Here is a 19,446-nt window from a genome sequence, read left to right on the forward strand (position 1 = left end):
AACACTTTTTTTTTAAACAGTCCAAAATCCATGAAGACTCTGTCCAAATATCTCCAAATGTCCAGTGTTTTTATGGACGCTTTTTTGGGGGGGCAGCTAAACTTTTAATACCCAGAACATGTATACATTGTAATAAACATTTTAGCTGACAAACTCAAAAAAAGTATGTCCATAAATGAGACAATGGAACAATATAGACAAAACACTACTGATTCAGCTCCAAGGTGATTTCATGAACATGTCAGAGTGAGTAAATGTCAGCTAAAGGAGCCCGAGACCCTTAAGGGAACTCAGACTGGTTCTGGAGGTTAGGGCCTGGCGTGCGAGTCTTATATTGCCCATATCACACAGCATGACCCACTTCTGTAGATTTAATCTAGTTTTGATCTGATATCAGTTAGCACATCGCTCTCACTGAGATGGTCTTCACTTTCTGGAGTTATATAATGAATGTGGAACACATCCGCACTTGGTATAATTGGAAATGGCAGGCAATGCCAGTATTGGTTGTATGTTAATAATATATACAAATAATATTATGCACAACCAGAAGATTTGTGCATTAAAAAGATTCCAGTTCCCTCTGATAGACATTGATACAGTACACTGCTGTTTGAGGCCATGACGTCTGTTGTGTTTTGTGGTCCTCTGCCCTGCAGCTGTAGGTCATTGCCAAATAAAACATACAAGCTGGGCTAGAAGCTCCTTGGTTAGTTGTATGTGATCACGCAAGCCAGGAACAAGGTATCAGCGCTGAGTTGAGTCTGTTCTGTGCTGAGCATGTGTTTACGCTGAAGGGAGTGTGGAGGTCATTTTAGTTCAGATAGGTTCATCTGACTTTTGAGTAGTTTCTTGGGTACAACTTTACTGACCAACAAGGTGCCAGTTACCAGAAGTCTGGCTTGTGAGAATGATTGGCATTATCCTCAAATCTAGTTATTTTGCAAGAGTGTACTTATAGCAATTTAAATATGATCATCAAATACTCACAATGTTTTGGAAGTTATACATTTGGAAGTTAAAAAAAATTTGGAAGATAAAAAACTATAAATGCCTAAAATATATAAATATAAATAATATATATAAATAAAAATATATGAATATATATATATATATATATATATATATATATATATATAACAAATATATTTTATATATATATTTTAAAATATATAAAAAATATATAAATAATAAAATATATAATATAAATAATAATATAAAAATATATATAAATAAATATATATATATATATATATATATATATATATATATATATATATATACATATTAGACACAAACCCAACTTTGGGTCAAATATGGACAAACCCAAATGTTGGGTTAAAAATTTAATTAAAAAATTTAACCCTATGGCTGGGTTTATTTGACCCAAAGTTGGGTTAAAACAACCCAACAATTTTTAGAGTGCATATCACATGTTTCCCATGTCTTTTCAGCTGGCTTCACAATTTTTGACAGTCATTATGGTTTATATAAATCAGAATGAAATTGATGCTGCTAGAATGAGCATTTATGAGAAGTAACTAATCTGGATTTAAGAAAGTTTGTGAGGTTTGGGTAAATAAGGAGCCGTTTGTTGTATGTCTACTAACACTCTGCAAAGACTCCAATGAGAGTTAGAGAGTAGAGATGTATAGGCGCAATGTTACTTTTAGTCAACAGAATGTGTTAAAGGGAATATCAAAATAAAGTGAAACCAAAACTTTTTCTGAGTTTTGGCCGTTTATTTACACTAAAACTTTGTTTTGAGCAACACAGGCTCATTAGAAATACGTAGGCCTACCTGTGGCAACATTTTTCCAAAAAGCAAAATATGTTGCGTCGTGCATGTTTCGGGACAGTTTCGAAGTAAAGTGTACATTGAGAGTCGCTAAAAGCGTGTTTAGTTTTTTCCGCAACATTAATGTGAATATGGCGTTTTTTTTATGTTGAAGTTTGTATTACCGCAGTTCTGAATTGAACTGTCTGGTGAGTGGTGCTTTAAAAGAGTAATGCGCCATTTTAAAATAGTGTACACCTATAATGGGGATCGTTCTGACAATGTTGTTGCATGTACGGCGAAAACTTACAGTACATCGATTTTTTAGTACATCGCTGTCGTGTAAACGTATCCTAAATCTTTCAAACATAATTTTGAGACTCCTTGTATTGTACATTTTTCCACACAACTGTATATTTTACAAGTAATGTCTGTAAAATAATCTACATGAATCAGAATGTCTCTTCTTGACTTTGTCAGTGATTTTTGGCCAAATTAAGCTATAAAATGACTTTATGCTGACATTTAGCAATAGTTAATTTCAATTATCATATTTTTAATTTATGAAAATGTGAACTAACTTTACAGCATCGTGAATAGAGAGGATGTTCCTTCAGGGCAATATAGTTAAATCGTGCTGTACTAGAGACAAGATTGCTTTCAAATATCCAGTTCAAAATGACATTTACCTCTAGATGGTTCAACCATTTGACATGCTCTACTGATAATGTGTTCTAATGTAACATTTAGGCACAGATTGTAGTTAAGAAGCTTACTTTTTGAAGGATTTGATACAAACATCGATATTCTCATTTTGTTGGAATTTAAAAATATTTATATGTCCTTAACATGGTTATTGTTTTGTGAAGATGTATGTCATCTGTATAATAATAAAACTAATGCCATGTTTCCTAATATCATAAAGAGAGCATGCACAAAGGAAATTACAAAGAGCCTAAAACAGAGTCTTGTTGCACCTCATTTGATGGCTCTTTATTTACAATATTTTACTTTCAATTTAAGATATTACATTTTTCTGGAAAGCTAGATCATAAAAAGGGACGGCACATTAATTATTAAACAATGTAAACTGTAAAAAGATACTTTCAATCTATGCTAGACTTTTATATAACAGGCTCTCAGACCTCAAAAGGGGTCAGTTGAGTGGACATTGGACTGTCTTCAGTAATGGGAAGTGGTTTGGCTGCTCTTGCTGTGCGTTGTGTCTCAAACATTGCAGTTATTCTCTGTCACTTGGCACTCCTCACGAGAAACCGAACAAATATCCACCCACATAAGTCGTGCGGCTAGCATTGCTTTCATTAAGCTGAACATACACAACCTTCCCAGAGATCAGTGCTCAGCCTCAGAGCCAGGTGTGTAGTGATGGGCTGCCGAAGTAATTCAGTGATTGGACAATAAAGAAAGACATTACAGACATGGGTGACATAATCATGAAAAATTCTACATTCTGAGTTTTGTAACTAATATTCACCACAAAATGCAGTTTCCGGAAACACAACTAGCAGCATTTTTTTGGATGTCTTTGTAAGAAAGCACCAGCAAACAACATAAATGATAAAGAAATTTATGGTTGACAGTAGCCACAATTCCTTTTCTTTTTGGCTTCCTGCCCAGTTTTGGTACAGAGGACAAACAACTTATTTGAAGAATTGTGAAACTCAAGGACCACAAAGGCTGTATTGAAATGACAACATATTTAAGTGACGTGGCTTTCAATGTGCAGACACTTTGTTCCCAAATGAATGGAAGATTCCTTGTTTCTTTCCGAGAAAGACATTCCAGCCCTAAATACGTAGTGTATGATGTTGTTGACTGTTCAAAAAGGGTTGACTCCTCCTTCATGAGGACCACCCTGAGATTCCGACATCTACAGAAATTCCCCCTGTACACCTCTATGTACTCACATAATAAATATAACTAATAACTATCAGTCATATATGATGAAGACAATGAGAAGAGATGCATATTACTATTACTTTGTGAAAAAAAAAATCATAGACTTGAAAAGTGCTATATCTTGGGACCAGAAGACCACAGAAACTTAAGCATGATGGGCATATCTGACTTTCACCTAGAACAATCTAGCGAACTTCTCTAGAATAAACACACAAGTTTTGATTGGATGAACTCACTCAATTTCTTCCTAAAATATACAAATCTTGCAATGTAAGTCAATTGGTTTTAAGCCAATGGTTTCTCATTTAAAGCAACTTATAGGAACATTACAGCTTCAGTCCTCAACCTGAAGTTTTTGCCATTGGCTTCAACCATTAAGCTTTTGGCATGACATATTGAAAAGAATCATAACTAAGAATCAAAAAACAAGTGAGGAAAATAAGAGGGGAGATGAGAACGAATGTGTGAAATTAAGTGGTAAATTGAGGAATCAGGAATTATGGGGGATTGATTAAAGTGTCCCTCCCTTTCCAAAGAAAATGCCAGAATGCTGCATGCATCTGCTCTGACTGAGATGTCAGCTTATTTCCATAAATTCTTTAGCGATTAAAGTGGGCGTTCAGTGAATTCACAATGTCTCTGAATCTGATAAAGACACACAAAGAGGGCAAACTGAAGACACAAAATAGCTGTTGTGTTCCCTGTAACAATTTGTTTTTGTTTTAAATTGAATAATGAAAACCATCAAATTCCTAAATAATCGTGATGCTTTAAGACATAATACAAGAAATAGGTGAAGAGATTGTTGAAGATAAAACGAATATGAATGGTTGGTAAGATTTTGATTGTGTCCACAATGATATTAGTGAATGTAAGAGTATCCATGTTACAAAATATAGTATGTGAACATACAGTGGTAAAGTGTGTCTGAGTCTATAAGAATAAAATAACCACAATAATGGATTAAGACAGGAATCAGTGTCCAGTTTTGAAATACCAGGACCAGCCTTGAATGAGCCAGGTGAATGAATAAATGAATAGTTTAAAAGGCTGAAGTGTTAACCCTTTAGAACCCGCAGCTAAAATAGGTGTTTTAAGTTTAAGTTAAGTTAAAATTAAAGGTATAGCGGAGGATTTTCTTTTTCCGGGTGGGTAGTCTATACTATTGGTCCACCTAAATGTCAATCATTCTGGTGATATGTTTACGTAAGACTGTCGTAGGCTATGTGCTCATCCCCATGTAGTTTTCACTTTCAGGTGTATTATGTCGGAGTTGCGGTTTCAGCCATTCTTTTGAAAATGGCTGAGGGTCGAAAGAGAAAACATGTTTACGAAGTGTATGATAAGAAGAGAAAGGCCGAAGAATATAGAAACAAGACCAGAGTGATTTTGGGTGAATATCACACGCTGGCGTGCGCTAAAAGCACAGGTTGGGCTTCTCACTGATGCCGCAGTCGCGAAGATTCTACCAGACAGGTAAAGTTTGTCATGCTATTTGGAGAAATCCATTTAAAATCACTAGTAAAAGTTAATGCAAGCTACTTAGCAATGCTAGCCCTGGCACGAGTCATGCACCGCATAGACACGGTAAACATCTCTGGCACGAGTCATGCACCGCATAGACACGGTAAACATCTCAATTTGTCTAAAGTAGCCTTTTGACCAAAATGGTAAATGGTATCACGCTGAAATATTCTAAAACCTTGTGTGTTTATTATTACACAAATGCAACAAGCTACTTCTCCATATGCAACTATGTATAAAAATAACGTATTAACAATGAGAGATATTAGGTTAAGGACCAACGTAAAAGCACTGCTTATATGTTGCTATGTAACGTAATTGCGATTTGCAAAATAGTTTCCTCAGAACGTATTTGTGTGATACAGGGTTGCACATATAATGTCTTGAGTCCTCGGTCACTCAATCGATCAGTATAATAAGTAAATAAAACACGGAAGGGCATTTGACATGTTGTCTTTTTTATGAATATTTTTGAGTTAGTTTAGAATTTGCAACATATTTGTGCAAGGCGTAATAGGCGTTCCCTCTCGGGAGCAAGAGTGTTGTGTTTGTGCATGTGCATTTTTTTTTTTTTTAAATTGGAGAGGGCGGGTCTTCTCTAAAATTCGGAAAGATCCTCCGCTATACATTTAAGTTCATGAATGTGTGCAAAAACAGTATTGGATTCATAGCCTCCATAGAATACTAACTTGTGAATGTACGGCAGCACAAATTAACAAAGCTAAACTACCATTGATGCATGGCAATGATTTTCTTCCAAGATATTGGATTATATAAAAGAATGGCCATATGAACCTTTCCCCGCCTTCCCCTTTTCTTTCAGATTGTTAAATTATTGATAATATGTCTGTTGCTCCACTTTTTCTTTTTTTTATCTGTCTGTCTTGTTCAAATGGATGTTACTTTGTTGTCTGAAGTCTGAAGACAATGAAAAGTTGATTACAAAAAAAGATTAAGTTAATGAAGTTAAGATCATTCCACGTACATCTTAGACATAAGAGTCAATATTTATGGACTTTGTTCTATTGAGTCAATGATTCAATGACCTATACTCATAAAGACACTCAATTGCTTCCTGAAAGAATCAGCCATTTTGAACCAATCAGTTAAATGAATGATTCAGTGACTCAAAATGAAATGTCACCACATACTTATTTCAAAATTTCATATTTCTATATGAATGTTATTTTATATTTAAAGCATTAACCTCATAACATTAAAAGAATCTATGAATTAATGTATTTAATTTTTTTAAGAATTTAACAGACTAGGACAAATTTAATAAGAAGGAGGGGGGGGGGGGTTAAGAAAAAAAAGAGTGGGATTATATTATAAGTTTTTATCCTGGCTTCGCTGAATCCTGCAAAGTGTCCTTCTTTTGTTATGACCAGTATAGCTAAGTGGTTGCTTACTGAACAAAAGTGCCCATCCATTGATATTCTGTTGTATGTTCCACCATTGGAAAATTGTAGTTTGTTTGCTAAGAAAAGGGGCATTGGGTTTGTTTGAGTGTATGCTTGTTGTCCAGCACCATCAACACCATCGATAAAAATTGCCCCTTTTTGCAGCCTGTAGAATGACTGAAGGTCATGCCACAGATGTCTCATATCTCTCATAGTCTTTGATGTCTTAATAAAAATTCAGAGATGAGTTTGGCACAGCTGAGGGTTCGAGTGTCATGATAATGTTTTGGAAACTCAAACCTCAAGGACACGAGGATCACACAAGGTTACGCTGAGTTTTTATTTTGACTTTTGAATTATCCTGATCCAATCCCATGCAACCGCTCAGATATAAAAGTGTATGTCTGCAGTTGTGGTGCTTCAGACTCGAAGAGGCTGTGATTTCCCATCCGTTCTTATGGCAGCAGAACTGCTCCAGCCCTGTGGAATGAAGCCGGTGCGTCTTGGCGAGGCTGCGGTTGACTTTCTGGTCGAAGGGGTCCATAATAGCACTGAAGGAGCTCAAGACAACGTGTGTGGAGCCACGGCCACACTGCTGCTGCTGTTACTTTGCCTTCTGCTGGCCATCAGACACCATCGGCCAGAGAAATCTCATGTGCCGGGTCGGTAGGGTTTGTTTGAAATTTTGTCCTTTATTTTTTTGCAGCATGTTCTGGAATTCTGAACTGAGTTTCAAATGGTTACATCATGTGGTGTTTTGCCTTTTTATCATTTGTTAGTGACTATGCAATGTATACTAATAACATGTAAAGTATATTTATACAACGGATGGTCTAAATTCTGATTGAATAAATGGGAACACTTTACTATAAGGTTCATTAGTTAACTACATTAGTTAACATTAACAAAGAATGAACAATACTTCTTCAGCATTTGTTAATCTTTGTTAATTTGAACATTTACTAATACTTTATTATACTTTATCTTGTTAAAATTAGTTAATGCAACTAACATGAACAACAATGAACAGCTAGATTTGTATTAACTAACGTTAACAAAAATGAACAAATACAGTAACAAATGTTTAGTTCATGTTAGTTAATACATTAACTAATGTTTTATAAATTAAGCTTATTGTAAAGTGTTACCGAATAAATAAATGTTCATAATACATGTAAAAGGACTATATACAGTACAGACACCTGTGAGCACTTTTAATATTAATGTGCCTAATTGCTACATTAAACAATAATTAGAAATACATTTAACTATTTACTGAACAATGGTGTATTTTTTACGTATTGTTATGTTATAATGGGTCATAAAAACTGTTGCATGAAATAAATTTTGATTAATTATATCCAACGCATTCTCATCCTTTAGCGCCATATAGAACGCTATATGACAAAACGGCGCTATAATACGCACATGGCACCCGTTATCGGTAATATAACACGTGCTGTGATGGTTAGGTTTAGGTGTGGGGTAGGGTAGGGTAGTTACTTGTTTGCTGCAATGTGTTTTATTCAGGTCCTTGTTTCTTCCTGGGTCTGGGTCCTTTTCTCTCTTACTGTCGGTTCATCTGGTCTGGGATCGGGACTGCCAGCAACTACTACAACAGCAAATATGGAGACATTGTGCGGGTCTGGATCAACGGCGAGGAAACTCTCATCTTGAGCAGGTAAGTCCTGACACACACATCACCCCTTGTGAAAAAGAAGTGCACTTTAGCATACTTTTTTTTTTTCCTAAACAGACAAAATATTCTTAAGTGTGAACTGATTGTAATCTTTTCAGACACTTAACTGCATGCTATTTACAGTTAAACTAATTATATTAGGTATAGTTTGAATTCATAATAAAGCATCTTTATATGAAGAGTTCAGATGCAAAAGCCTCTAAGTGCCATTTGAAATTTTCTTCTAGAATGATCATTTTTATCAAGCTTGTGTATTTAAGTTCAGTGATTTCACTTAAATGGCAATGATAATTACCTATTAATTGTTATTTAAGTGAAATTACTGAACTTAAATATACAAGTTTGACAAAAATCATCATTAAAGAAAAAAAATTTCTTTTGCATCTGAACTCTTCATATGTCATTTCATAATTACTTATATTGTCTTTGAAATATGGTTAAAGTGTACATCTGAAAAGCAATTGAAACTTGTTGTGTATTTAAATATATTTATCATTACACATTTGTAATGAAGTTGCAATTTAGTAATTAGTGTATTTACATTAAAGGAGTAGTTCACTTAAAAAAATAAAAAAAACTTTTGGTGATAATTTACTCACCCCCATGTCATCCAAGATGTCCATGTCTTTCTTTCTTCAGTCGAAAAGAAATTAAGGCTTTTGATGAAAACATTGCAGGATTTTTCTCCATACAATGCGCTTTTATGGGAACCAAACGGTTCAAGGTCCAAAAGACAGTTTCAGTGCAAACTGCAAACTGTCCAAAGGGCTTTAAACGATTCCAGACGATGAATAAGGGTCTTATCAAGCGAAATGATCGATCATTTAAAAAAAAAAAAGTTTGAAGTTTTATGAGCTCAAACGCTCGACTTGCTGTGTTCTGATTCGTGTTTGTGACTCTCCTGTTCGAACTTGATCATCAAAATGAACAAATCTTTTTCAGAGTCAATTCGTTCATTTCGTTTCGTTCGTTGAATGAAACCAACTGACTCGGAAAAAGATTTGTTCATTTTGATGAACGAGTTCGAACAGGAGACTCACGAAATGCGCATCACAGAACAGAGCAAGGCGAGCATTTGAGCTTATAAAACTTAAACTTTGTTATTTTTTTTTAATGATCGATCATTTCGCTTGATAAGACACTTATGCATCATCTCAAATTGTTTAAAGCCCTTTGAACAGTTTGCAGTTTGCACTGAAACTGTCTTTTGGACCTTGAACCGTTTGGTTACCAGTAAAGTGCATTAAATGGAGAAAAATCCTGGAATGTTTTCATCAAAAGCCTTAATTTCTTTTCGACTGAAGAAAGAAAGACATGGACATCTTAGATGACATGGGGCTGAGTAAATTATCAGCAAAAGTGTTTTTTATATATATATAGTTTTTTAAAAAAAGTGAACTACTAAAAACGAATTACTCACTACAGTTAAAATTATAATCAAGACATTTTAATGCTAAGCATGTTAGTCAACACATAATACATTTTAAAGTATGATAAAAATATTTAAACACAATGATTGAAATGTACTTAACTTTTTATGTGCATCAGTACAAAAGTGCACTGAAGTCACTTTAATCATTTCATTAATCTTATAACATCAACAGGTATAGTTTTTAGAAGTACACATGTGCACATTCAAAACAACGAAATGTCTCTCGTTAGCACCAATCACAAAATATTACAGGACAAATGAACCGAATGTGCACGAATGTATTATTCTGATGTTGTGTGCGTCACAGGTCATCTGCTGTGTGTCATGTGTTGAGGAGATCTCTGTACACCTCACGCTTTGGGAGCAAACTAGGTCTGCAGTGTATTGGGATGCATGAACAGGGCATCATATTCAACTCAAATGTGGTGCTCTGGAAAAAAATCCGCACCTTTTATGCTAAAGGTGGGCATGCTTTTGGTAATATGCAAGGAATTACATTGCATGATCAAATTTGACATCTCTGTCACTAATTAATTTAGATATCTAATTTCATTCCACTGGATTTTAGCAGTGTTTGTTTTACGTGCTAAGCATGTGTGTGTGTGTATCAGCTCTAACAGGTCCAGGGCTTCAGAGAACTTTAGAGATTTGCACCACTTCCACAACCACACACCTGGATGACCTGTCTCACCTGACGGATGCTCGGGGACAAGTGGACATTCTCAACTTGCTGCGGTGCATTGTGGTGGACATTTCCAACAGACTGTTTCTAGGAGTCCCTCTCAATGGTCAGTCCTGAGAAACACTTGCACTAACATACAACAGCTCAAAAAGGTATATAGGAACTTAAACTTTCTGTTATATGATGCAATCCCATTTATTTGTAAGTCTGACATAAAATGATATAGTTCATCCAAAAAAATATATAATTCTGTCATCATTTACTCACTCATGTAGTTCCAAACATCTATGACATTTAATCTGCTTCAGAACACATTTCTCAAAATGTTTGTTGTCCGCACAAAGGAATCTTACTCCTATCTTTTGAACGACAGTGTGTTTCTTCACATTTTTTTTTTTTTTTTTTTTACATTTTTTACATTTTTATTAATTTAGCTGACGCTTTTATTCAAAGCAACTTTCAATTGCTATATGTCACAGGTCGCACGCCTCTGGAGCAACTAGGGGTTTAAGGGTTAGTTCACCCAAAAATGAAAATTCTGTCAGTATTTACTCACCCTCATGCTCCAACCCTGTAAGATATTTAAGATATTAAGATCTCTCCTGCATACTAGTCCATAGGCTTCTTGAGGGAATGACTCTTGCTGGCATCGAAAAGTCATCAAAAACATCGTTAAAATAGTCCAAGTGACTACAGTGGCTCAATTTTAAGTGATCTTAATATCTTAGATATCTTAATTTGTGTTCCGAAGATGAACGAAGGTCTTACGGGGTTGGAACAACATGAGGGTGAGTAAATACTGACAGAATTTTCATTTTTGGGTGAACTAACCCTTTAAGTGTCTTGCTCAGGGACACATTGGTGTCTCGCAGTGGATTTGAACCCGGGTCTCTCACACCAAAGGCATGTGTCTTATCCACTTTGTAGGTAACACTTTATTTAGACGATCCACTATAGGGACTCTACTAATTATAAGTAACTTTCCAACTACATGTCAACTAATTCTACTACAGTCAACTAATACTCTAATGAGAGTTAGATAACAAGTTACTTAATAGTTAGAGTATCTAAAGTGGACCATCAAAAAAAAAAAGTGAAACGCTTCCCAGACAGCGACATACTGTACGTTCACACCGCCACCGGCGAGAGCGTCAAAGTGGCCGGAAGTCATTCATTTTCATCGAGAGCCGGCGGCGAGCTCCGGCGAGAGCGGCGCGGCGCGTTTCGGACGGCAAGAGCGGCGAGCAGAGTTGAAATCAGTTAAACTTTATGGTAATAAGCAATGACGCGGTTCGGCAGCAACCGACGGCAACCAATCGGAATGTAGAAGTGCTCCGTTTGAGAGAATCCCAGAGAACGTAGTCCTGTAAACTTTGGTTCCGGCCACATTAGTTACCAAGCAAAATAGAGGAGGTTGATAATTTGAATTTGATAAGAGGGCGCGCAACACTATTTATAGGCAAGATTTTCGTGCTGGAACACTTTTTTTAGCGAGAATGCAAATTATAATAGCACTTAACCATGAACACACAAGCCACACCACACACATGTGGCTTTTAATTTGTTTATTTCGTTAGCAAACATGTCACTATAATTTTAAAGTTATTTTCATCGATCAATTTTCTGCAAAAATAACGACTGACATGCTTGTTTGCTTTGTGGCCCCTTTAAGTACCGTTTTTTCCCCCCACGCATTCGATCTACGTCAGAGCATCAGAGCATCCACGAATCTTTCCACAGCGTCTTTTTGAGAGCGAATTTTGCCGCTCTCGCCGGCGGTGGTGTGAACGTACGGATAGAGTCGGCCCCGATCTGGGTCACATCTGGATTCCATGCGTACCAGATGTGGGCCGGATCTTGTCCAACACTATGTTGCTGTCTGGGTTTTATTTGCTATGTATCTTGGCGGGCACCATGATTTCACCAAGAAAGACTTGTTCCCGGAGAAAGATATTTTGTTGATCCTGGAGCAACATTATTATCTGAAAATGTTGTCCTAACCATATCCCTTAACCTACCCCTACCCATAATGCATCCCTAAAATCAGAGGGAAATGATGGTGAATAACACTGATGTAGAAGCACCTAATACCTAACCCTAAACTTGACATAGACTGTAAACATGTCCCTTAACTCTTATTGGTTGATTGGAATGTTGAATAAACGTGTTAATCCCAACCCGATCTCACAGGAGGTGGCTAGTTTGTAACAATTCGTACGACCTAACTCGTACGAATTAGTACGATTTTGCTAAATCGTACATATTTTACGAATTAGCCAATTCGTATGAATTCGTACGAATGACCTACCCCTGACCCCGCACCTAAACATAACCGGCACGTGGGTTTAGACAAATCGTACGAATTCGTACGAGTGAGGTCGTATGAATTAGTACGAATTAGCCACTTTTGAATCACTCGTACGAATTCATACGAATTGGTCATGAGATAGGGGAGGTTAATCCAGGATCATGTTGTATGTGGTGAAATCTTGTTCAGCCTATATTGGCATAGTGTTGGCCCAGATCCGGCCCACATTACAATCCACATGTACCAGATGTGGCCCAGATCTGGGCCGACGGTATGTTGCTGTCTGGGATGTACTGTATAAGCACGAGCATAATGGCATGATGTTCTCTGTTTGTGATCATAATTTTGCTTTTTAATTCCTGATATACATTGAAGATTCACTAAATAACATATTTAACAGCTTGAGTCTTGCTGCTGTGTTGTAGAGCGTGATCTGCTTCAGAAGATTCAGAAATATTTTGACACCTGGCAGACAGTATTAATCAAACCTGACGTGTACTTCAGACTGGACTGGCTGCACAAGAAGCACAAGAGAGAAGCGTGAGTTCATGATAGCGCCATTTTGTTTTGGAGAAGTGTGTAAATGCATGTAAATACCATGCTATATAAATATGATAGCCATGATATTGGTACAACCAGTGGTTTTTTTTTTTGTGTGTGTGTGTGTGTTTTTTTGTCATCTAGCTTCGAAGTTCCTTCGTTTAGGACTGAATTGTAAAGTGATGGTTTATTTATTTATAGTGTGAGTTTTATTTATTTATAGTGTGCTTGTGTGTGTTTCAGTCAGGAGTTACAGGACGCCATCACGACGCTGATCGAGCAGAAGAAAGTTCAGCTGACACATGCAGAAAAACTCGACCAGCTCGACTTCACAGCAGAGTTGATATTCGCTCAGGTGCATGTGACATGCCAGTATCACAAACACACACACACACACACACCTTTGAAGCAAGAATGACTGACCTGTGTGTCTATGTGTGTTTAGAGCCACGGAGAGCTGAGCGCTGAGAACGTCAGACAGTGTGTTTTGGAGATGTTGATCGCGGCTCCAGATACTCTCTCGATCAGTCTGTTCTTCATGTTGCTGTTACTCAAACAGAATCCGGACGTCGAGTTGAAGATCCTGCAGGAAATGGAAACTGTTTTAGGTCTGAGCGCACACACAAGATACAGTTATTTTGTCTTTCACCCCATGTGAAAAGTACACTCCAGCATACTTTAAAAAAATACTTATTGTGGAAATAATATACTTCTATATAAAGAATATGCAAAAAATTGCAAACTGAATGTAGTGTTCACACTTAATTAACACATGTCATTTACAATTCAATGAAAATGTGTTCTAGCTTCAATTTATATTAAATGCAATAAGCTGAATTGTGCTTTTTAAAGTAGGACTTGAAGATTAAGATTTACAACTTCATGTATAATTTCATAATTACTTCTATTGCCTTTTTGTACTGCCAAATACACAAAAACACATTTATGATCAACTAAAAATATATTGTAATTTTTCTAATGAAACTTAAATGTCATGAATGCAGAGATTTATAGTAACGAAGTAGAACTACTTAAGTACTGTACTTAAGTACTAAAATGCTGTATCTGTACTTGAAGAGTTCAGATGCAAAAGCCTCTAAATGCCATTTGAAATTTTCTTCTAAAATGACCATTTTTATCAAGCTTGTATATTTAAGTTCAGTAATTTCACTTAAATGACAATTAATAGGTAATCTTCATTGCCATTTAAGTGAAATTACTGAACTTAAATATACAAGCTTGATAAAAATGATCATTTTAGAAGAAAATTTCAAATGGCACTTAGAGGCTTTTGCATCTGAACTCTTCACTTTTACTTCAGTAGATATTTTCGATGAATTTAATACTTTTACTTCAATATTTTTTTAATGTTCTGCTAGTTACTTGTTACAATTATAAAAATTTTACGAATCATTCGTTGCAAGTTGGCTTTCATGCTGCCTAAATCGCTCGCCAGTTTTATAGGGTAATGGTATTGATTGACACACACATTGACAATTAATGCAGTGGTTGTCCTGCAATGAATTTTTTTTTTTTTTTTTTTGGCGGCCGCCAAATCAAATTTGTATCCCGCCAAAGCGCTTTACTTGATTGCTGTAGTTCAAACTTTTGACGGCTTTTTTTAATAATTACATAACACAATATTTGTACTTTTACTTTTAGTACTGAAGTAGTGCATTTTTAAAATAAACTACTTGCAATACTTAAGTACAAAAAATGTTGAATACTTTAGTACTTCTACTTAAAGGATTAGTTCACTTTTGAAAAAACTTTTGCTGATAATTTACTCACCCCCGTGTCATCCAAAATGTCCATGTCTTTCTTTCCTCAGTCAAAAAAGAAATTAAGGCTTTTGATGAAAACATTCCAGGATTTTTCTCCTTATAATGGACTTCAATGAGAACCAGGTCCAACCGAGGTCCAAACGACAGTTAATAACAGTTTCAGATGCAGCTTCAAATGTCTTAAACGACACCAAACGATGAATAAGGGTCTTATCATGCGAAACGATCGGTTATTTCAAAGCTTATTCCAAAAATGTAACTTTTCTAAGGACAAATGCTAGCCTTGTAATATATTGTGAGGCGCGTTTGCAACGTCGCGTAATACGTAATTACGTTCAAAAGGTCACGGGCAACGTAGCCGGAAGTACAGAATCAGAATTGTCTTCATCAAAATCAAATCAAAGAATCAAAATTTTTAAACGGTGTTTGAGTTAGTTTTCACATTCAACCTATGCGTTCAACTTGTAAACACTCTGACTCTCTACTTTCGGCTACGTCACCCGTGACCTTTTGAACGTAATTACGTATTACGTGACGTTGCAAACGCGCCTCACAGAATGGAGAAAGGCTAGCATTTGTCCTTAGAAAAGTTACATTTTTTGGAATAAGTTTTGAAATAACCGATCGTTTCGCATGATAAGACCCTTATTCATCGTTTTGTGTCGTTTAAAGACATTTGAAGCTGCATCTGTAACTGTTATAACTGTCGTTTGGACCTCGGTTGGACCTGGTTCCCATGGAAGTCCATTATAAGGAGAAAAATCCTGGAATGTTTTCATCAAAAACCTTAATTTCTTTTCGACTGAGGAAAGAAAGACATGGACATCTTGGATGACATGGGGGTGAGTAAATTATCAGCAAAAGTTTTTTCAAAAGTGAACTAATCCTTTAATGTGGTGCTTTAAGAGCACTTCAATCTCTACTCAAGTCACTTTTTTGATAGAGCACTTGTACTTTTACTCAAGTCCTGGTTTCTAGTACTTTATACATCTCTGCATGAATGTCATGTTTTGTTCTTTAAAGGAATCCTTTACTCACCCTCACCATGTCATTCCAAACCTTCTAGAAATATTCTGTGTTAGGCCTACACAAACAGAAAAATGTGGAAGAATCTTTTTGAGGAACTCTTTTCCATTTAGTGTCAGACTTCATTAAAGACAACATTAAAGCAACACCATGGAACTTTTCCTCTGCGGTCGCCCTACAGGTTGGAAGCGGAATTGTCCATTACCGCTGTCGTAAATAATTTAGCCTACCGCAGCCTACTGTCGCACGCGCACGCACGCTGTCAGCTTTGGAATCAACAATGGCCTCAGACAAGGTATGACGTATGCCGTAAAGCAGTCGAATTTTGTAGTTCTTTTCGTGCTCCGGTTCCTACCCGAAACCCGAAGTTTCATAGTGCAAGTAAAAGCGATACAGACCACGTCAGACTATACCAGACATGTCATTTAACCTTTTGTAAGTCGATTTACCATCACAAAGGTCTTGAAAATGTATAATGAAGGTTCAAAAACTACATAGTGTCACTTTAAAGTATCATGAAAGTAGTTTGGATTGGAATGACATGAAAATAAATAATGACAGAATGTTCCAGTTTGGATGAACTATCCATGTTTGATTGTGTAGCCAATGTTTGTTTCAAAGTGGTTATTTAAACATGATGCTGTGATTGTGTTTTGTAGCTGGTCGGAGCCTGCAGCACTCGCATCTGTCCAGGTTAAACATTCTGGAGAGTTTTATCAACGAGTCTCTCCGGTTCCACCCGGTCGTGGACTTCACCATGCGCCGGGCGCTGGACGATGATGTCATCGAGGGCTACAAAGTGAAGAAAGGAACAAACATCATATTAAACGTGGGTCGAATGCACCGATCTGATTTCTTCCCTAAACCGAATGAGTTCAGTCTCGACAACTTCCAGAAGAAGGTGAGTCTAAATCTTTAAAGCCCTCACAAACATTCTTCAAGCTAAACTATTAGTCATCATTCAAATAAATACATAAATGAATAAGAATGATTTTGAGACTGTTCAATAGAGATACCATGTTAATTGTAGTATATTTTAAAGCTGCCGTAATTTTTTTGGGTTACAAATTATCCAAAATAAATTTGAGCGAGTACATAACTAGCCAGTGTTAAAAACTCTCTGCTTGCCTTAGCTTGATTCAAAACCGTAAGCTTGTTATAGTGTTTTTAACTCCAGTGATACTGGTGGATTTCCACGGGTGATTCGAGCATGTCTTTGTGTCATTACGTCACATCTGTACACATAAAGAAGGAGTCTCGGCCAGTAGGCTATATTGCGTGTGAGGATGATGGAGGTGGAGATTTATAACCTTTTCTCACAGCACTTGATATAATTAAACTTATCAATTTGATTGCAGATCCAGAAAGGTTCAAACGACAATAGATTCACCCGTTGTAAAATGCAAAAGACGTCGGACTTCGGCTACAGAAAAAAAGAGATTGCAACCGGGCCCAAGTCACGCAATGCTGATGTTGTTAACATTAACAATTTGATAACAAAGGATAGTTTGCACGGTTTGATGTGATATGATAAGCGATCGTTATATTTAATCAGTGCAATTTACTGCTATGCTTTTTTCCCCTTAGTTGGTCAGAACAAAAGTTGATGTTACTTACTTGTTCAGATGACATTTTCCGATGAAACTACTTCCAAAAAGATAATCTGTGATTGCGAATGCCAGAATCCACACCGGACAGCCGCACACTCTCCTTAAAACATTGGATTCAATCGCGCTGTGCCGTGCCGAGGCACAACTCGCGTAAAGTTGATAATTCCGCAAATAAATGCAATTGCAGATTTCGAACAGAGATGGCGACAAAGAGGAAAAACTACGGACTGCAGCTTTAAATCATTTATTTCGTTTTTTATGTTTCGAACACCATTATTGTAATTAAATCCATGCTATTTAACTTTGATAATTCATAATTGAAAATTCATAAAATATATAGTAAATATTAACAATCAATGTTCACTATTTTAAAAACGAATGCATTATGTTTCATAAACATATAATTGAATACAGCAGTTGTATAAAATCTACAAATTCAATGTTTATCTCTCTTTCAGCTTTACAAAAATGCATTGTGGTAATTATAGTTTTTTTTAAACCAAAATGCCATAAAAGCTATTGTTACTATTGTAAAATTATAATAAATTAAGGAAAATTAGTAAGTATTTGGACTAGTATAACTAATGCACTGTAAAAAATAGTAACCTAAGTATACTGTAGGTTAGATTAATATAAAAAAGTTTAATATTATATACATTTTCTTAATAAATTTAATTTATTGTTTTGTAAGCCATACATATAATATTTTTCGACACAGAGCAATACCTTTCTCTGTCTCTCTCTAAAGGTGCCGAGTCGTTTCTTTCAGCCGTTCGGATCAGGCCCGCGGTCGTGTGTGGGAAAACACATCGCTATGGTGATGATGAAGTCCGTTCTTGTGACGCTGTTGTCTCGTTTCTCCGTGTGTCCTGTGAAGGACTGTACCGTAGAAACCATCCCGCAAACCAATAACTTGTCTCAGCAGCCGGTGGAGGAGCCATCAAGCCTCGGCGTGCAGCTCATCCTGAGGAACACTGCCTGATTCACCTCCGTCATATGCTATGTGCATAAGGCATGGCAAAAACACTTCTGGTTCCCCAAATGAACCTTTCAGTGAACAGTTCTTAAAATAAATATTTTCAAAAAGTTTGAAGAACATTTAAAAAAATCTAAAGAACCTTACTTTTAATTATAAACAACCTATTGTATATTGGAAAAATTCAATGTATGTTAAAGTTCCTCGTGGAACAATAGATCCTTTATTTGTAAAGAGTGTGCCATGTATTTATCTACTGCTTTTAGCTGTCAGTCTTCCAGATACTTGTTTAAATTTGTATGCAGTGTTTATGTAATTGTTGTTATAATGTATGGAGCCCCTGAAGGGACATGGCATGGGAGGAAATATAGTTAAAAAGTTTTGCATTCACCTAAGAAATTTTGTGTCCTCGTAATGAACTCACAAGTTTCTCGGGGGGATGCAAACCGTTTGTGAGAGAACGTAAAAGCATTGACATATAGGCAAATATTTCTTCCTATCACATATTTTTTCTTCATGTAACTTTAGGGGCTCCAAAATAATGTTTTTTTTTACTGTTAATAAAGGGTAATAAAAGTATTATCAAATGATGTTATTGTAATTGATTGTTTTAAAAAGAGTTTATATGATATTACTGTGATGTGCAAAGCAAATGGCACTTCTGCTGTGTTGAAAACCCTGTAACACAGTGTGTGTTCCTTGTCAAAAATGACGAGCCTTTTAAAAAATAGCTTGTAAATCACTCCTTATGATATAATATCCTGT

The 19,446-nt window shown here is 36.1% G+C and overlaps 1 protein-coding gene and 1 long non-coding RNA gene across 2 annotated transcripts; one reads left to right on the forward strand and one right to left on the reverse strand.

Moving 5' to 3' along the window:
- Positions 1-6,557: 6,557 nt before the first annotated feature.
- LOC148977303 (uncharacterized) lies at positions 6,558-14,392 on the reverse strand. The gene is made up of 2 exons (XR_016169853.1): positions 13,709-14,392; positions 6,558-8,330 (listed from the first exon to the last, which is right to left on the reverse strand). It is a non-coding gene; the product is annotated as an uncharacterized LOC148977303 (long non-coding RNA).
- On the forward strand, positions 7,082-19,400 carry cyp19a1a (cytochrome P450 family 19 subfamily A member 1a). Its single transcript, XM_039681624.2, has 9 exons — positions 7,082-7,286; positions 8,155-8,305; positions 10,063-10,217; positions 10,367-10,543; positions 13,171-13,285; positions 13,529-13,640; positions 13,731-13,893; positions 16,755-16,996; positions 18,454-19,400. The coding sequence occupies exons 1-9, from the start codon at positions 7,082-7,084 to the stop codon at positions 18,685-18,687; spliced, it is 1,554 nt and encodes a 517-aa protein (XP_039537558.2). The 3' UTR covers positions 18,688-19,400.
- Positions 19,401-19,446: the final 46 nt, after the last annotated feature.

The sequence above is a fragment of the Pimephales promelas genome, chromosome 10, assembly GCF_988280905.1.
Source record: "Pimephales promelas chromosome 10, fPimPro1.hap1.1, whole genome shotgun sequence".
NCBI lineage: Eukaryota > Metazoa > Chordata > Actinopteri > Cypriniformes > Leuciscidae > Pimephales > Pimephales promelas.